Source organism: Meira miltonrushii (genome assembly GCF_003144205.1).
Source record: "Meira miltonrushii strain MCA 3882 unplaced genomic scaffold FA14scaffold_2, whole genome shotgun sequence".
NCBI lineage: Eukaryota > Fungi > Basidiomycota > Exobasidiomycetes > Exobasidiales > Brachybasidiaceae > Meira > Meira miltonrushii.
The window spans coordinates 2,453,493-2,468,612 of NW_020289944.1; the positions used below are offsets into that span (position 1 = coordinate 2,453,493).

Below are 15,120 nucleotides of genomic sequence, written 5' to 3' on the forward strand. Positions count from 1 at the left end.
TTGCGTTCACTACCGCAGCATGGATCTCAACCTAATCCTAATGCTTGGGAATGGCGTAGTCCAAGTACTCGAAGCGACAGTTTAGGTGGACCGGTTGGCTCTGCCCAATCACCACCGTTCGGTCCAATGAGAGCCGCACCTTCTTCTGCTACTTCTGAACAATCTCCCTTATTGTTTGCACCGATTGGCAATCAGCCAGGTCAAGCTGGATCACAACAGCACGGCCCGCACGGAAACAGAGTACCAATGCAAAGTCGATCAAGCTTCCGATCAAGTTCGATCTCCTCACCTCGTTCAGAAACACCCGTTTCACCTTTGATCATCGATGGTTTATCAGTAGAGGATACTACTACGTCCTCAAATGCCGGAGGTGGCTCTCAAAGAATGAGTTGGGATTCTGGTACCCCTCATACGCCTCACGAGATGATGGAAGTTCCTTTACCGCATTCCGCAGGATCGAATGGTAGTGGTCAAGCAATCAATGGTATGCCTTCCGTTTTGGGCCGTCCAGGCCGTAGCGAATCGATGGGCTACCCTCACGGTCATCAACCAAGACATCATCATAGTGATCATCCAGGATTTGCTCATGGTCCACCAGGCTCCATGACACCAGCGGATGAAAAAGTTGCTTTGGAGATGGAAGGTCGTGCTCATCCAATGCAAATGTATGGTTCGCCATACATGGGACAGATGAATCAGCATGGTCAGTTAACATCCCAACAACCACCAGCCCATATGCAAGGACGCCCAATGATGATGATGCCTCAAGATCGTATTGCACATAGCCGTCGTCGTCGTAGACCGCCATTCAGCTACTCTTCTTTGATTGCTCAGGCGATTGCTTCAGCTCCAGAGGGAAGGATGACATTGCGTGAGATCTATACGTGGATCAGTAATGCTTACCCGGATCTGTACAGTATGGAGGGATCTGAAGGATCTGGCTGGCAAAACACAGTTCGTCATAATTTGAGCTTAAACAAAGCTTTTATCAAAGTGGCAAGAACTGCACAAGATATTTATGATAGCTGCTCGAGTGGTTTGCCAAATCTTAGTCAACAAGCTCGCGGAAAAGGTGGCTGGTGGATGTTAGATCCAAATGTGAACCCTGCTACGATTGGCGCAACTGGTAAAGAAGAAGAAGAATATCTTGGAGGACCTGATACAATGCGTACGCAACGTAGGAGACGAACAAACAGCTTTGCAGCTTCTGTTGCTTCTGAAGATGGAATGGGTAGCTCAGGTGACTTACTTTCACCTATGGGCGCTTATCCTCCAGCACAATTGCATCCTCACAGTCAAGGTATGTCTGGACATCCATCGGTATTACAAATGCGCGGACGAGCATACACGACCACAACTGCACCCAGTGAAGAAATGAACGGTAGTAATGTACCTTCCGTTTTAGCACGTCCAAGATCTGCCGATCGTTCCGTTTCACATGATGGACCTCACGGTCAATCCAATGCTGGTGCTACAATTGCAAACGGTGTTGTTGGACATATTGGCGATCATGATGTTGCCCGTCATTTGATCGGTAGAACCCGTCCACGTGGTTATACTACCAACTCGGCTGATATTAATCTCAAAGGAGGATATCCAATGCATATCAACACCCAAAACCATGTGCCTGCTCATCAAATTGTTTCTGTCCCAAATTCTCCTTATGGTCATGGTCCTCAAATGCTTCCTCGATCACCTGCAATGCAAGGCAATCAACAATTGTTGCCACCGCCAGGATCGCATGGCAATCCACGAATGGGTGTTTCACCTTCGATGCATGCAGTGCGTTCTTTAGGACCACCACCAAATTCTGCCCATTATCAACAAGGGGAGAAGCAGCCATTGACGCCCAATCAAGCCCCTTCGCCAAGTTTGCATCCCGTCAATAGTCCAAACAAACGTAAACTGCGCTTTGACGGTGAACCTGGATTACCGAACGCCGGTCAAGTTGTGCCTCCAGCCTTCTATCCTGCAAGAAATGGTCAAGGTGAATCTGCTGGACATGCATCACCACATCAAAGGTTGAGCATGCCTGCCCCATCACCTTTGGGTGGTCAAAAGATGACTCTTGCTCCTCCCCCAATCACGCAAAAATCTAAATTGAGCGAATTGATGCGTCGTCAAAGTTCAACGGATGAAGGATCTGGCGCTTCTTCTGATCAAGGTCGTGAACATGCTTCTGCTGCTGTTGAACGTGAAGGTAAAGGTTCGCGAATGTCTATTACTGGCCTGCTTTCATAAAAGAAAAGAACAAAAGCAGAGAAGGCTCATTCCAGCTTTGCCACCCTATATTTTTTTACTTTTGTACTTTTTGTCTTATACACAATCTAGATAAATCTCTACTCATGTCATGTACTCATATCTTTTCTTGTCTTTCTAGAGCAAATCAAATGATGGAAAATGATTCCTCCCGCGTGCACACAAAGCCTTGTCAGACAAATGTTCTTAAGACATGATGGTGATATTGGTGAAATGGAATGAAACAGTATTAAAATTGACTGAGATGCGATGCTAGTGTAATTTTATGAAAATGAGATGGAAAGTGCTGTGATGGTAAAGTGGTAAAGTGTTCAGTGACGGAAAAAGGAGGGGTTGAGCTACAAAGGAAAAGAAAAAAAAACCTGTAGATGCATATACGAAAACGAACATTGTGAAGATATGAGCCCCTCTATCCCTTGCCCTTCAATCAAGCCCAATCGATTACATCGTTCAAATCTAAGCCGATTCCCAAACCTGCCATCATGTCTGTAGAAGCGTCTCTTCCACGTGCTTTGCTCGTTGTTGTAGATCCGTTTGAAGATTTAACAGATCTTGTTTTAGGTGATTGTTCAATCGTTGATCGTAATTCGACAGGACCTTGTAATCCGTTCAAAGCTTCACGACCACGATTGTTCAGGTATGATTCATTATTGCTGCCTCCACTGCCGCCGCCGCCGCCCAAGGATCCAAGACGAACTTTTGCCATCCTTCCGGCACGGGAATGGGTTGTTGTGGGTGATGAGATGGGCGAAAAGGTGGTATACCTTCCTCCTGCACCAGTGCCATTTGCCGTTCGTGAAGATGCAGCAGTTGGCGTGATGGAAGATTGTAAACGATGATGTGCATATGGATCGGATGAAAAAGTTGGTGTTTTGGGGAATGGACTGCTACTTCCAGCATCGTATTCAAATACTCGTTCAGGTGTCGTTTCACGCATTGAAGAAGATGAAACAGCTTCACCATTTCCATTGCCTGCAATACGACGAGCATGGGATGCTTGTCGTGCACGACGAACAGCACGTGTGTTGCTTGTTGGACTGTTTTGCAAATTGTGCCAGCCAGTAAATTCTCCCATATCCAATCCACCGGAACTATGGACCAAACTTGGCAGACCACCACCACCGCCTGCCGAATAGTCTGAATTGAATCCAGCATCCATCAAATGACGTGTTGGGGTGCTCAATCCCCAAGGTGTTCCTGCATTGGTAGACAGACCTGCACCTCCATTAATCGATGCATTTGATTCTTCACGATTATGACGCAACATGCTAGCTTGTTGTCCCCATGAAGATGAACCGTGCAAGATACGTGAAGGTGTAGAGAATACATCTTCGAAATCACGTTGTAATCCACTCGTCTCTCTGCGACGGTGTGCTTGATGTTGACTGTGAACAGCTGCTGCCATTGCGCCATGATGATCAGTTCGAAGACCAAAAGTAGATGCTTGTCGTTGTCTCTTTGGCGTGGATGACATCAAACGAGGACTGGGTGTACGCAAATAAGCAGACATGCCAGCCGATTCGCCTCCTGCACTGTTCAAGGTACCGTACAAATCTCCATCGCTATGTGCGTGTGCAAATGTACGACTTTGACGATGGGTAGGTGAAGAATGAGTAAAGGCATGCATTGAATTGCTGCCGCTCGTTCCGCTTCCAGACAGGTTGCGCTTGTGAATATGATGAGATGCTCCTAAATTGTTGGAATTGCTTTTACGCTCCAAGGGTGACCCTTGTTCGGCCAAGTGCCAGCCATATCTGTTTGCTCGTGCTCTTCCGGCCACCAGACTTGCCCTACGGTCATCGGTTGAAGTACCAGAGAGTACAACCGGACTGGGTGCAAGTGCAAGGGCTGATGAAAAGGCATGTGCATGGCCATCATCTCGTCTTAGATGCATAGGAGTATCGTCTGCTTGATAAAAGACGGGTAGTTGACCTTGACTCAAACGAATTTGTTGTCCAGCAAGGGCAGCCGAACGTGGGAAAGAGGGTGTGACCATCAAACCTCCGCTCAGGCTACTGCCGGGTGTTAAGATTGAAGTTGCTACTTCACAACATAGTATGCAGAACCAATCTTCGTCTCCCAACGAGCTTGTGTCTGTTAAGCCCATGCAGCCCATGTGGTACCATGAATTGCATCCATCGCACAAGATCATTGGGGTTCCATCATCTGCGCGACCACATCGACATCCAATTTGCGCATTTGCTGCTGCGGTGCGCCTGCTTGGTGTCATGAGAGCGGTAGACGACGGTGAAACAGAGTCGGGCAAGTGTTGATGGCGTAATGAAGATGGTGTAGAGACCTTTGATCTGCGCAACTTGGCAAGTTTGCGTTTTGATGGAGTGGTGGAAGATCCTGTTTTGAGTAATGGCTTTCTTCCTCGCTTTTTGGGTTTGACAGGCGTGATTGCACTTTGTTCTGAAGAAGCAAAAGCACGAATGATATCCTCTTGTCGTTTACGATCCAACAAGACTTTTGCGATCATCGGGTGCTGTTGAGCTTGCTGTTCAGATGGGGTATCTTCATCGCTATCTTCTTCGAGCCATAGCTGGATAGCTTTTCTCTTCTTTTCGTTACGACTTGTAAGGTGTTGACTAGCTCGTGACCATGGCCCGTCGATCGAATCTGGCCAATTTAATGTTGGCATTCCTGCACCTTCTAAGCGTGGCTTATAACGATCGTTAGAAAGAGTATCGATATCCAGTAAAGCTGCGGTCTTTGATGATTGTGCTGGTGTGCTTCGCGGTAGGTTTGCAGTAGCCTCACGCATGATAGCCAAGAGTGATGCATGTCTATCATGGCTGCTCTTCAAACCTTCTTTTGAATTGTTCTCTGAATGAGGATCCGTTAGGAATGAATGAATACTTGAGTCAAATGTATCATCTTCTGGCTGTGTGACTGAAGTTTGGTTGGTGGACAAAGACTCAGCACTAAGTCCAGCACTGCTACTGCTACTTCCACTGCTGCTTGCGGTATCGGCTGGTCGAGAGCTTTGCTCTTGAACTCCATTAATCTGCAGTGCTTCATTACGATGAATTGCCATTCGTCCCATATTTGGAACTTCGACGGCAATGAGGGCCGATTGATAAGGCTGTGATGATTGATTGAATGCGGACATGAGTTTTGATCTGGATGCTTTGATTGTGTTGGGAGAAGAGAGAGAAGTCGTCGCATTATTGTTGGACATTGAAGTGATTGCTAAATCTCCATCATGATCGACTAAAACGGTGAAAGCGTGGCCTTTGTTCATCAAAGCGGCTGAAGCACGACCTTGTGATTCGACAAGTTGAGGATGTTGCATGATTGTCAATGGTATACACGACCACCTGGGGCGTGCTGGTATGGGAAGAATTGAGGTTTAGACCGGTAAATGATTAGGTTTCGCTGAATCTGGGTTCTTTGATGATAATTCAACTCATCAATCCAAGAGATGGGAACGAATGGAATAAAAGGAATGATTACCAGTCGTGTGTGTTTGTGTGTGCTATTTTCGGATGAATTTGATTGCGCCCTTTGTTCTTTTTGTTTTTCTGATTGTTGAAGATTTGAATATGATTGTGATGGATGTGACTGTAGAAAATGAAGCAGCAGCAGGAAGCATACAAAAAAGAGTGTGCGTACATATGAAATTGTGACTTGAACGGAAAAAAAAGTGAGCATTGAAGCAGAGCGGCAATGGATAAAATGAGAAGATTTCCCCCCCTTTTGCTCTGCCTGCCTGTCTGTCTGTACGCCCGACTGACTTGCAAACAAAATTGAAAATTAAAGAAATAGGCACTTTACCTGCGCACGCAATGCAATGGGATCAGTGTTACTCTCGCGTGCGTTTGGCAGGCACTAACGCACAAAAGTACGTGCGCAGTGTGCTAAGGCCTCGATCGGAATTTTACTCAAAAGCATGAATGAATGCACGAACACACAAAGGGACAACACTCATGATGCACTTCATCGATTCAGAAATCAAAGTAGTTCGTTTGTTTGATTATAGGTTAAGGGTAATCCTTCTACTTTTCATTTGCATGAGGACGCCATACTCATCGGAGATACATATAAAAGGCAGACAAGCAGTTCATTACGGCGATCAAGCCAGTATCAAAACTGCATCCTGCTCTAGCTTATAATGAATCTATATCTGTTGTAGAAGTTGTCATGTCCGGCGAATCAAGCCTTTCCACATGATGGATTAACTCCCACTTCCCCTTAAAGTGGTGCTGGACATCAAAATGAAAAGACCCCCTTACATGAAACGCGTCAATTTAAACGCGTCGGGACACGATGGGACGCGTCTAAATCACGTACATTAGACCCGTATCTTCTTGTTTAGCTTTATGCACTGTAGAATGTTTTACTGCTTTTTAGACGCATTCAGTGGCGCATGCATAAAGTGTATGGGAAAGTTGAATGCCTTGCGCGAAGAAAGGAAAGTGGCTTAATGCTATCACAATGAATTGTAAGAAATAGTATCCGATACAACATACATGATTGTCACGTACCTGATTGCATACTTTTTACATGTCCGCATACAACATCTAAAGGTTGATGTCAATCTTAGCATGGAAAATATCCATTTCGAAAATTATATTTCAAAAGGGCGAAGGGAAGGAACTCATTCAAACCATCGGCATGAGGAATTTTAAAAAGATTTGTTAGATACTGATACTCACGCTGCCGGTATTGCATCGGACTGTTCTATCGAATTGGAGGATAAAGTCCGACGGTTGATATATCATACTGTCTGCTCTGTACGACAAAAGCACTGTTAGAGTAGAAGAGCAAAAGGTAAAGAGCAAATACTAGATTTTATAAGTCCGAACATCTCATCATGTCAAAGCCAGGTTACCAAATGCATTTATGGTATAATACAATTGCATAGTCAATCTATATAGATGCACCGTCTATTGTGACTTTTCGATTTTTCAGGTCGGGCTCTTTACCACTTTCTAATCGATATTGCTCAATCATTTCCGTATTGATCTTGTTTCCTCCACAAACGATCACAACCATAACGATAGGTTCATCGGATTCTGTATTTGGACCGGACAAAAGTTTGCTTAAGATGCGCTTTGAATGATAAATCGGTGCAAGAACGCACGAACATGCTAGTTCAACCAACAAACGATGATCCTGTGCAAAACCTGTGGCGGGAGGGAGGCAGTGTCAGAAGGTATATTCCACCTCTCAGATATTTCAGTACTTACGCCAAGCCCCGTCTTCTGCCATTCGATCTTCAATTATTAGGGAAGAGAGTTTATCACCATATCGTAAGCCTTCCTTTACGGCTTGCAATGAACATGTCTTTGCGCCAAGAGAAGTAGCTTTGGAAGTAATTGCAGGCAGAGAAACTTGCACGACGTCTTTATCATCCCAACTTTGCCCTTTAGAGCGAGCTTGGGTGATGGAGGAACCAAGTGAATTAGCACCAAAAGTTTGTGTGACGATGACTTGAGGTAGATCTTGTGAAAAAGCACGTTGAATGCCCCTCATAACACCACGAAGTAGCCCACACCCTCCAGCACTACAAGTGACTATATCCGGTCTTCCATTCCGTACGCCAACTTCTTGTAATTGTTGAAAGATTTCATCCATCATTGTCGAATGACCTTCAACGGTATCTTCACCTTCGAACGGATGAACGTAATAAGCCATCCTTCCGGCAGATTTCTCTTTTTGTAATAGCTCTTTTGCTGCTATATCGCATTCATCCCATGCTGCACCTGCAACAATTACATTCGCACCTTCTGCACGTAAAAGATCTTTGACAAATTCTTCACATGTTGATGGAACAAAGATTGTACATTGTTCTTCCATTTCACGTGCACAATAAGCTGCTGCTAGACCTGCATTTCCACCAGAAGATGAAATGATATGAAACGGACCTTTTGTGCTATCGTATGCTTTCAAGATTGAATTTCCCAATCCTCTCACTTTGAAACTGCCGGAAGGTTGTAAAGCTTCCATTTTGAGGTAAACGTCAACCCTCTTACCGCATTTTGAAGCAAGATTGGATAGAGGCGCTGAATGTAAAAGAGGCGTTCGAATGAACACTTGCTTTGGTGATCCTTTGATTCGATTTAGACCATTGATCTCTGACATTGTGATGATGATGATGATGATGATGATATGTTTGAATGACTATCCCCCACTTCAATCATTCCCGCTTCTATTAGTGTTGGCCCATTTTACTATGATTAGCGGTAGAGTGGCTGCAGTCTAGCAAATGCAGCCTACGCGTTTGTATTGAATTATTTTAGACAAGAACTTCTTCAACTTTTCCATCATCCGCTTCTCTCCCGTTTTGGATATCACATCATGCGTAAACTAAAGTATCATGAACAAAAGCTTCTTCGTAAGCATGATTTTCTCAATTGGAAACAAGATCAAGGTCATAGGGAAGTAAAGGTGATGAGACGTTATCATATACAAAATAGAGATGATTATATGCGTTATAATCGATTGGTTGGAGCAATTCATCATCTTGCATTACGATTATCAAAATTACCTGCAACAGATGGTTTTCGATCAAAACGCGAAAGTGCACTTTTGGGAAAATGTTACGATTTAGGTGTCATCAATGTTGGCAACAAGATGAGCGATCTTATGGATGGCGTCACAGTCAGTGCTTTTTGTCGTAGACGATTAGGTGTGGTTATGGTCCGTCTTAAAATGAGCGAATCAATCAAACAAGCAGTAACTTACATCGAACAAGGACAAGTTCGTGTCGGTCCTGATACCATCACTGATCCTGCTTTTCTCGTTACAAGGAATATGGAAGATTTCGTTTCTTGGGTCGATCAATCCAAAGTACGCAAGCTGGTCGCACGTTATACTGGCGAACATGATGACTTTGATCTGTTGTGATCAATCTTTACCTGTCTTATTCTTGCATCTGTATCATATCATTCTCATCGGACAACATTCAATGTTGTATATCCCATCTTTTGCAGCCATAACAGGAAGCGCTTTCAGCCAAAGTCATCCAAAAATAATTTGACAAAAAAATTATCAAACTCGGAAAACGGGCAGTGTTTCAATGACCCTGGGTAAGCCCATACGCGTACAAGCTCATTAGCCTGGAAATCCTCCACAACTAATGCAGCATGTAGGGAAGGTGTTGCTTTGCTAATCTTCCAAACAGGTATGCTTCTCATCATTCACTCCATCATCCAGACAATATGGCAACCACAAACAGTCCTTTTCCTCGCTGGAAACAGCTAATCGCACAAGGTATAAAAGATGGAATGGCAGATAAACAAAAAGGCGTCTTATATTTCGCTTTATCAACAGTAGAAACGGGACAAGCAGAAGCCAATACTGCATCCAATCCAAAAGGTGTAAAAACTTCAGGATCGAGCTTTCCTGCTCCTCATGTTCGAATGGTTGTTCATCGTGGATTTGTGAACGAACAACGTAGTTCTTCTTCCCCAACAGGCGTTGAATCTTTCAATCCATCTTTTGGCAGTAATGCATGTTTGATGACAACAACAGATATTCGTGCTCCAAAAGCACAAGATATTCTTGCACAAAGTCAAGCAAAAGGCGGTGCTTCTTCCACACAATCAAGAGGTGCTCGTGGAGAAATTTGTTGGTGGATGGAACATAAACAATTACAATTTCGTATTGCGGGAACGTTGCATTTGATTCCACGTAAAGATCATCCTGCTTTTTCAACTTTTGATGGAAAACGGTTAGCACCTCCAATCAATTCAGAACAATCTGCTCCTGCAGGTGAATTTGATTGGGTAAACGAACGTAAGAGAATCTTTGAGAAAATGTCACCGGAGTTATTGGCTTCTTTCACCAGACCTATGCCTGGAAGCGCTCATCCGAAACAATCACAATTGAACGATACAAAAGGACCCGGAGAAGGTGAAGTCGAAGATTCAAAGGGCGACAAAGAATCTCCATGGCCAATGCAATTACCTCAACCCGGCAAAGAAGAGAACGATGAACAAAAGCAACTCCTTGCAGAAGCAGAGAAGAACTTCGCTTTGATCGTCGTGGAACCAGAAACGATCGATGTCGTAGATCTTTCGCGGGATAGAAGAAGTTTGTTCACCCGTACAAATGACTCTAAAGGTCCAAACTCAGAATGGAGAGAAGAGAGATTGGTGCCATAAAAAGATCGAAAACACATGTATTAATCTACAAATGAATAAATATGACAATTTACGTAATAGCACATCTCCCCCCTTTTCACCCCCATCTATGCCATTGATAATATTCTTTGATGTTGTTCAATCGTTCGCACAATTGTTTCACATCTCGTTTTTGAACGTCATGCATGGACATCAATGTTTTCCTCTCACGAGAACAAGCTTTGATCATGCGTTTCTGGTCGTTCTCATCAACAGTATTGTATGCGTCATCTTCCTTCTTGCGCAACTGTTTTTCTTCATCGTAACATTTCAGCTCGCAACGGTAACGAACAAAATTGATGAGCTTATTGATCTCATCTGCATAATTTGTTCCATAGATCACCGGCTTTTCTGGTGCATCAGAAGCAGGAACACTCTCTTCACCATCCTTTGCGTCCTCTTCAACCATTGCATCAGTTGAGTCACGTCGCAATGCCTGAGTAGGGATCGTTGACATCTTGCCCATCACAAGCAAAGACCAAGCCCAATGACCTGTTGTGTCCGCGGGGAATTGTTCATTGAATTCAGAAAGGTGCCAATACTCATTCCCATCTGTATCGCGACCCAAAGGACCCGTACGAGGTTTGTTTGCATCAGTGTAAACATGAAGGTCAACACGAATATCGATCAATTCAATCAAGTGTTCGCGAGATTTTTCGTCCATTTGCTCTCTCCATTCTTGTGTTTTGAGAGTTCCTGTTTGCTTCTTTCGCAATTCTTTAATTTCCTCGTCTTGCTTTTTGAGTAATTCTTTCTCGCGATCTCTTGTTTCTTTGGCTCTTTCGCGAACCAGTCTTGCGCCTTCTTCGACTTCTGCTCGAATTTCTGTACGTTGCAAGACCAATTCAATCATTCCAGACAAGACCGCAATCCGTTGCTCAAAAGGCGGTAAAGGTGTCTTTTCTTGCTTTGTCTCCTCTGGCTCTACAAAGACCACATCTTCGTCATCGTCACTGTCACTGTCAATTTTAGCTTTCTTCTCCTCTACCGGTTCGTTTGCATTACTGTTTCTCTTCGAACGGTCACGCAATCCAAGCGCTTTTCGATGATCTGATCGTGTTTGATCATCTTCTTCTTTTTGTTGAACTGTTCGAGCAGATCTACGACTCTTTCGCAGTATGGGCTTTTCGTCATCTTCATCATTCAATGCGTCTGCATAATCCATCGCATCATCTCCTTTCTCTGACTCTTCATCATCTGAATCAATATGCAGATCATTCGAGGTGAAATACTTCACTCGCTCACGTGCAGCAGTATTGGCGGCCCGTCTTGATCTTGTAGCTCGACTGTTCAGCAATGTTTCAGTAGGTGTGATGCTCTTGTCTGCATCAGATGAGAAAGATTCATCAGCCGTGCTAGCCATTTGATCAGGGCGCAGCTCAACATCTTCCAATTCTGGTAAATCCACCTCTTTGTGTTCCAAGAGTTCTTTTGCCTTTTCCCAAGCCTCGCCACGTGTAAGATCCTTGTCTGCTTCTTGTAACGCCTTGATCAGAGGTCGAAATCTCATATGCGATGGCTGAGGATATTGTTTCAGTGTCTTGACTTCTGCTAAATAGCATGATAATCGGACGAGCATCGTATGCACTTGTGATTCTGACCAATCGTCAAAGCGATCAAGCTTCTGCAAAACCGCCTTTTTCGGCATGTCGATCGCATCGAAGCGCACTAAAGATTCGTAAATCCATATACGCTCCATCACGTTTGGCAGAGGCAATCTCGTCTCGATCTTTTCCAGTCTTGGTTGCTCAGCCTTTTTCGGCTCAATCAAGGCTGGTAAGAATTTACGTTTCTTTGTAGGAGGTGTGCGTGGGTCTGTCGAGGAGCTTGCATCTTGTCTGTAAGCGACACTGCCATCGCTTTGCACTGCTCGTGCAAATCCATTCAAGATCGTAGGCTGCATAACCTTTTTTGCTGTCTTTTTCTTCTTTGCGTCCTTGGACTTTGTCAGGAGAGAGTCGTGTGATTCGTTTTCACGATCGCGCTTTCCAAGAGCCTCTTTTGGATGTCCGTTCTCCTTCATTTTGCACATGTAGCACTTACACGTACCGGTGCAGCTAGGACAAGCAAACACGTAATTATCTTTCAGCACATGATCAAGACCCTCTCTGTATATGTTGCCAATACCTCTTGTGCTAATATGTCCAAAGCTTTGGTTGTAATGCTTTTCCAAGCTTGATTCGCAGTATTGGATAGGACAACGACTTCCGTTGGGTCTTACAACTGTGCATTGAACTACATTACCTTGACAAGCGGCTCTGTGATGATGACAAAGTACGGGACTTTCTTTCTTTTTATTATTCGATTTGCCTTCTGATGAAGACTTGCTTGATTCTTGTTTGGACTGCTCGACAATGTTGCTATTTGCACCTTTTGAACTTCCTTCGCCATTTTTATTTTTTATCAAATCTGTACCATTCTCATAAACTACTCGAGGAGCTTTACGGTTTGAGGACCTGATACTTTTTCTGAAATCGCTATCTTCAGATGATGAAGGTGTTGCTAGGTCAATCACATCGATCGGTGACTTTTTGACAAAAGACAAGATTGGTTGTTTCATCTTGCCAATTGCCGCTAACATCTCTCCCTTTTTGAAAGAGAGAGAGAGAGAGAGAGAGGTAGTCAATGACTTTTTGTGTTTAAACGCGAGAAGCGAACAAGCGGCTTAGTGTAGATGATCGAAGTGAGAGAAAGAGAAATGCAATTTTCTCAATACTTCATTTCACCAAGTTGCAGGGCAATGTCTTCTCAGAAGGAAATAAAAAGGCGTTTCTTGTGTTACTTTTTCTTTTGGGCTTTGAGTCTCGCGTCGCGCCTGTCTCTTCTCTCCACAATCTTCTTCATACGCAAATCCTAACGGCTTGTGTGTCAATTTACACGCGTAACGCGTGGGCCGCTTCCTAACAGATGAGCTATGCATTTTATAGTCGGGTTTCGGGAGGTTACAATTCTGACAACTAACAATCATTCTACCTTCCATTGATCTTGAGCATCAGCAGATCGATTGATGAGCACTAATGCCACATCTCATCGTCAGTGATGCGGTGGCAAAGCAGCTTCATGACCTCACTAAATCGAACAAAGCCACTCAGTCCGACGATCGCATACAAAGGCTGAAGGATGAATTGGCCAGCCCTCCTCAGCCGGATATGAAAGATGCATACTATGAAAAGGGGTCTACCGTTCTCTCACATCAATGTCTTGTAGATGTAGCTAGTCTCTCTCAAGATGGAGACAATCTATCTTTAAATAATTTGCTACGGGGAGCAAAAGTGGCCATACCGATCAAACCCAAACCAGAACGGGTGAGTAGACTCTCAATCTTACTGCGAGTACACTGGTTAACACCTCCCTTCTTGTCCTAAAGTCACCTGCTTTGATTGAAGCATTGCGCAAGATTGAATTGGAACAACAAGAAAAAGAATACGCCGCCATGATGCCTTCTCAATCAGATAAATCTCTTTCTTTTCTGGATACGTTCAGAAGTGGTGGTAGCGGTAAATCTGGCTACGGTAAAGATAACTCTAACGATGATGAAGAATGGGCAGAAGTACGTCAACAGATCAGTGCTATCATAAACGTTCTCGTCAGTATGGTCGCTGTGGCCGTTGCTGTTTGGTGGGCAGGCGGAACGGCAGATCCGATATGGGTGAGTAAAGAATTCAAGGTGTGCTTCGACTGAACCTCACTGACAAATCTTATTCTTCATTCTTGCCAGAAAACTCTTGTTGCCATGCCACTTTGTTTCCTCGTCGCTATTGCAGAGACATTTTTGTACTGGACTTATTGGGAAAATCTCAAAAAGAAGAAAGAAAGACTACGAAAGAGGAAATGATCTCAACTTGTACAACATAAACATTTTGCTCGCTTGTAATATAAATCGTATAATATACAGAAAAGAGAAGAAGAAACAAAAAGAGTGCGAAAAGGGTACAGTCCGATCATCTTTGGTTTCGTGGAAATATGCAGGTCAGGTATCATCCATCATAATTTGAATAAATTCTTGTTCGTTGATTTCTCCATCTTGATCCAAATCGAATTCATCAATCATAGCCTGTAGCTCTTCTTCGTCAAGACCTTCTCCGAGTTCTTTGGCAACACGTTTGAGGTTCTTGATTGAGATTTTACCCTTTCCATCGTCGTCAAATAGGCTGAATGCTCTTCTAATTTCCTCCATTGGGTCTCGCAGAGAGATTCGGTGTGACACTGAGATGGAAAAAGAACAAGGTCAGCACTCAATATTTATCAGGTACTACTGCACGCCTTCGATTACTCACTGACACGTAGAAAGTCCTCCCATTCCATCACACCTTCTCCTTTGTGATCATTATCCCGTAAGATCTTCAATACTTCGGCTTTCTTGAGATCGAAGCCAAGAGCACGCATAGCAACTTTGAGCTCGTGATAATCAATCGCACCATCTTTGTCTGTATCAAAGAGCTCAAAAGCTTCTTTGATCTCCTGTCTTTGTTCGTCTGTCAAATCGTTCGTTATTCCACCTGCATTGTGTGTATGTGCATTTCCATTGCTCAATACTCCCGTAGATGGTTGACCAGATGTTCCACCTAAGCGAGGTGTACCAGATGAGATACCTCCAGGGCGACGTCTGTTCTTGTTCGCTGAAGGTGTTTGATATAGCGACATTGTCTGAAATGGTGATGAGCAGATGCAGGAAGAGGAAGAAGGTTGGTTATAGAAAGCCTCAAAGCAAGCACCCAAAAAAGTGTTG

General features: G+C 44.0%; 7 protein-coding genes across 7 annotated transcripts; 3 read left to right on the top strand and 4 right to left on the bottom strand.

Moving 5' to 3' along the window:
* Positions 1-2,686: 2,686 nt before the first annotated feature.
* Positions 2,687-5,557, bottom strand: FA14DRAFT_154978 (uncharacterized protein; the record flags this gene model as incomplete). The annotated part of the gene is made up of 1 exon (XM_025497725.1): positions 2,687-5,557. One exon carries the CDS (start codon positions 5,555-5,557, stop codon positions 2,687-2,689), a length of 2,871 nt encoding a protein of 956 aa, XP_025355866.1.
* A 1,533-nt stretch (positions 5,558-7,090) lies between these two features.
* FA14DRAFT_160655 (tryptophan synthase beta subunit-like PLP-dependent enzyme) lies at positions 7,091-8,366 on the bottom strand. Its single transcript, XM_025498769.1, has 2 exons — positions 7,455-8,366; positions 7,091-7,391 (listed from the first exon to the last, which is right to left on the bottom strand). Exons 1-2 carry the CDS (start codon positions 8,347-8,349, stop codon positions 7,135-7,137), a joined length of 1,152 nt encoding a protein of 383 aa, XP_025355867.1. The 5' UTR covers positions 8,350-8,366; the 3' UTR covers positions 7,091-7,134.
* A 168-nt stretch (positions 8,367-8,534) lies between these two features.
* On the top strand, positions 8,535-9,271 carry FA14DRAFT_44035 (putative IMP3-component of the U3 small nucleolar ribonucleo protein). Its single transcript, XM_025502344.1, has one exon. The coding sequence runs from the start codon at positions 8,566-8,568 to the stop codon at positions 9,112-9,114; it is 549 nt and encodes a 182-aa protein (XP_025355868.1). The 5' UTR covers positions 8,535-8,565; the 3' UTR covers positions 9,115-9,271.
* On the top strand, positions 9,261-10,411 carry FA14DRAFT_44053 (uncharacterized protein). The gene has a single exon (XM_025502345.1). It carries the CDS (start codon positions 9,429-9,431, stop codon positions 10,371-10,373), a length of 945 nt encoding a protein of 314 aa, XP_025355869.1. The 5' UTR covers positions 9,261-9,428; the 3' UTR covers positions 10,374-10,411.
* A 38-nt stretch (positions 10,412-10,449) lies between these two features.
* FA14DRAFT_178937 (uncharacterized protein) lies at positions 10,450-12,951 on the bottom strand (the record flags this gene model as incomplete). Its single annotated transcript, XM_025500887.1, has 1 exon — positions 10,450-12,951. The coding sequence occupies one exon, from the start codon at positions 12,949-12,951 to the stop codon at positions 10,450-10,452; it is 2,502 nt and encodes an 833-aa protein (XP_025355870.1).
* Positions 12,952-13,408: 457 nt separating this feature from the next.
* FA14DRAFT_172189 (uncharacterized protein) lies at positions 13,409-14,402 on the top strand (the record flags this gene model as incomplete). Its single annotated transcript, XM_025500386.1, has 3 exons — positions 13,409-13,696; positions 13,759-14,040; positions 14,110-14,402. The coding sequence occupies 3 exons, from the start codon at positions 13,409-13,411 to the stop codon at positions 14,224-14,226; spliced, it is 687 nt and encodes a 228-aa protein (XP_025355871.1). The 3' UTR covers positions 14,227-14,402.
* Positions 14,233-15,073, bottom strand: FA14DRAFT_189519 (EF-hand). The gene is made up of 2 exons (XM_025501733.1): positions 14,669-15,073; positions 14,233-14,597 (listed from the first exon to the last, which is right to left on the bottom strand). Exons 1-2 carry the CDS (start codon positions 15,033-15,035, stop codon positions 14,362-14,364), a joined length of 603 nt encoding a protein of 200 aa, XP_025355872.1. The 5' UTR covers positions 15,036-15,073; the 3' UTR covers positions 14,233-14,361.
* Between the last annotated feature and the right edge of the window lie 47 nt (positions 15,074-15,120).

Coding starts and splice junctions, on each gene's coding strand:
- FA14DRAFT_160655 (XM_025498769.1), bottom strand. CDS start 8,349: ATGTCAGAGATCAATGGTCTAAATCGAATCAAAGGATCACCAAAGCAA. Junction 7,392..7,454: donor GGCAGAAGACGGGGCTTGGC/GTAAGTACTGAA, acceptor CTCCCGCCACAG/GTTTTGCACAGGATCATCGT.
- FA14DRAFT_44035 (XM_025502344.1), top strand. CDS start 8,566: ATGCGTAAACTAAAGTATCATGAACAAAAGCTTCTTCGTAAGCATGAT.
- FA14DRAFT_44053 (XM_025502345.1), top strand. CDS start 9,429: ATGGCAACCACAAACAGTCCTTTTCCTCGCTGGAAACAGCTAATCGCA.
- FA14DRAFT_189519 (XM_025501733.1), bottom strand. CDS start 15,035: ATGTCGCTATATCAAACACCTTCAGCGAACAAGAACAGACGTCGCCCT. Junction 14,598..14,668: donor GGAGGACTTTCTACGTGTCA/GTGAGTAATCGA, acceptor TTTCCATCTCAG/TGTCACACCGAATCTCTCTG.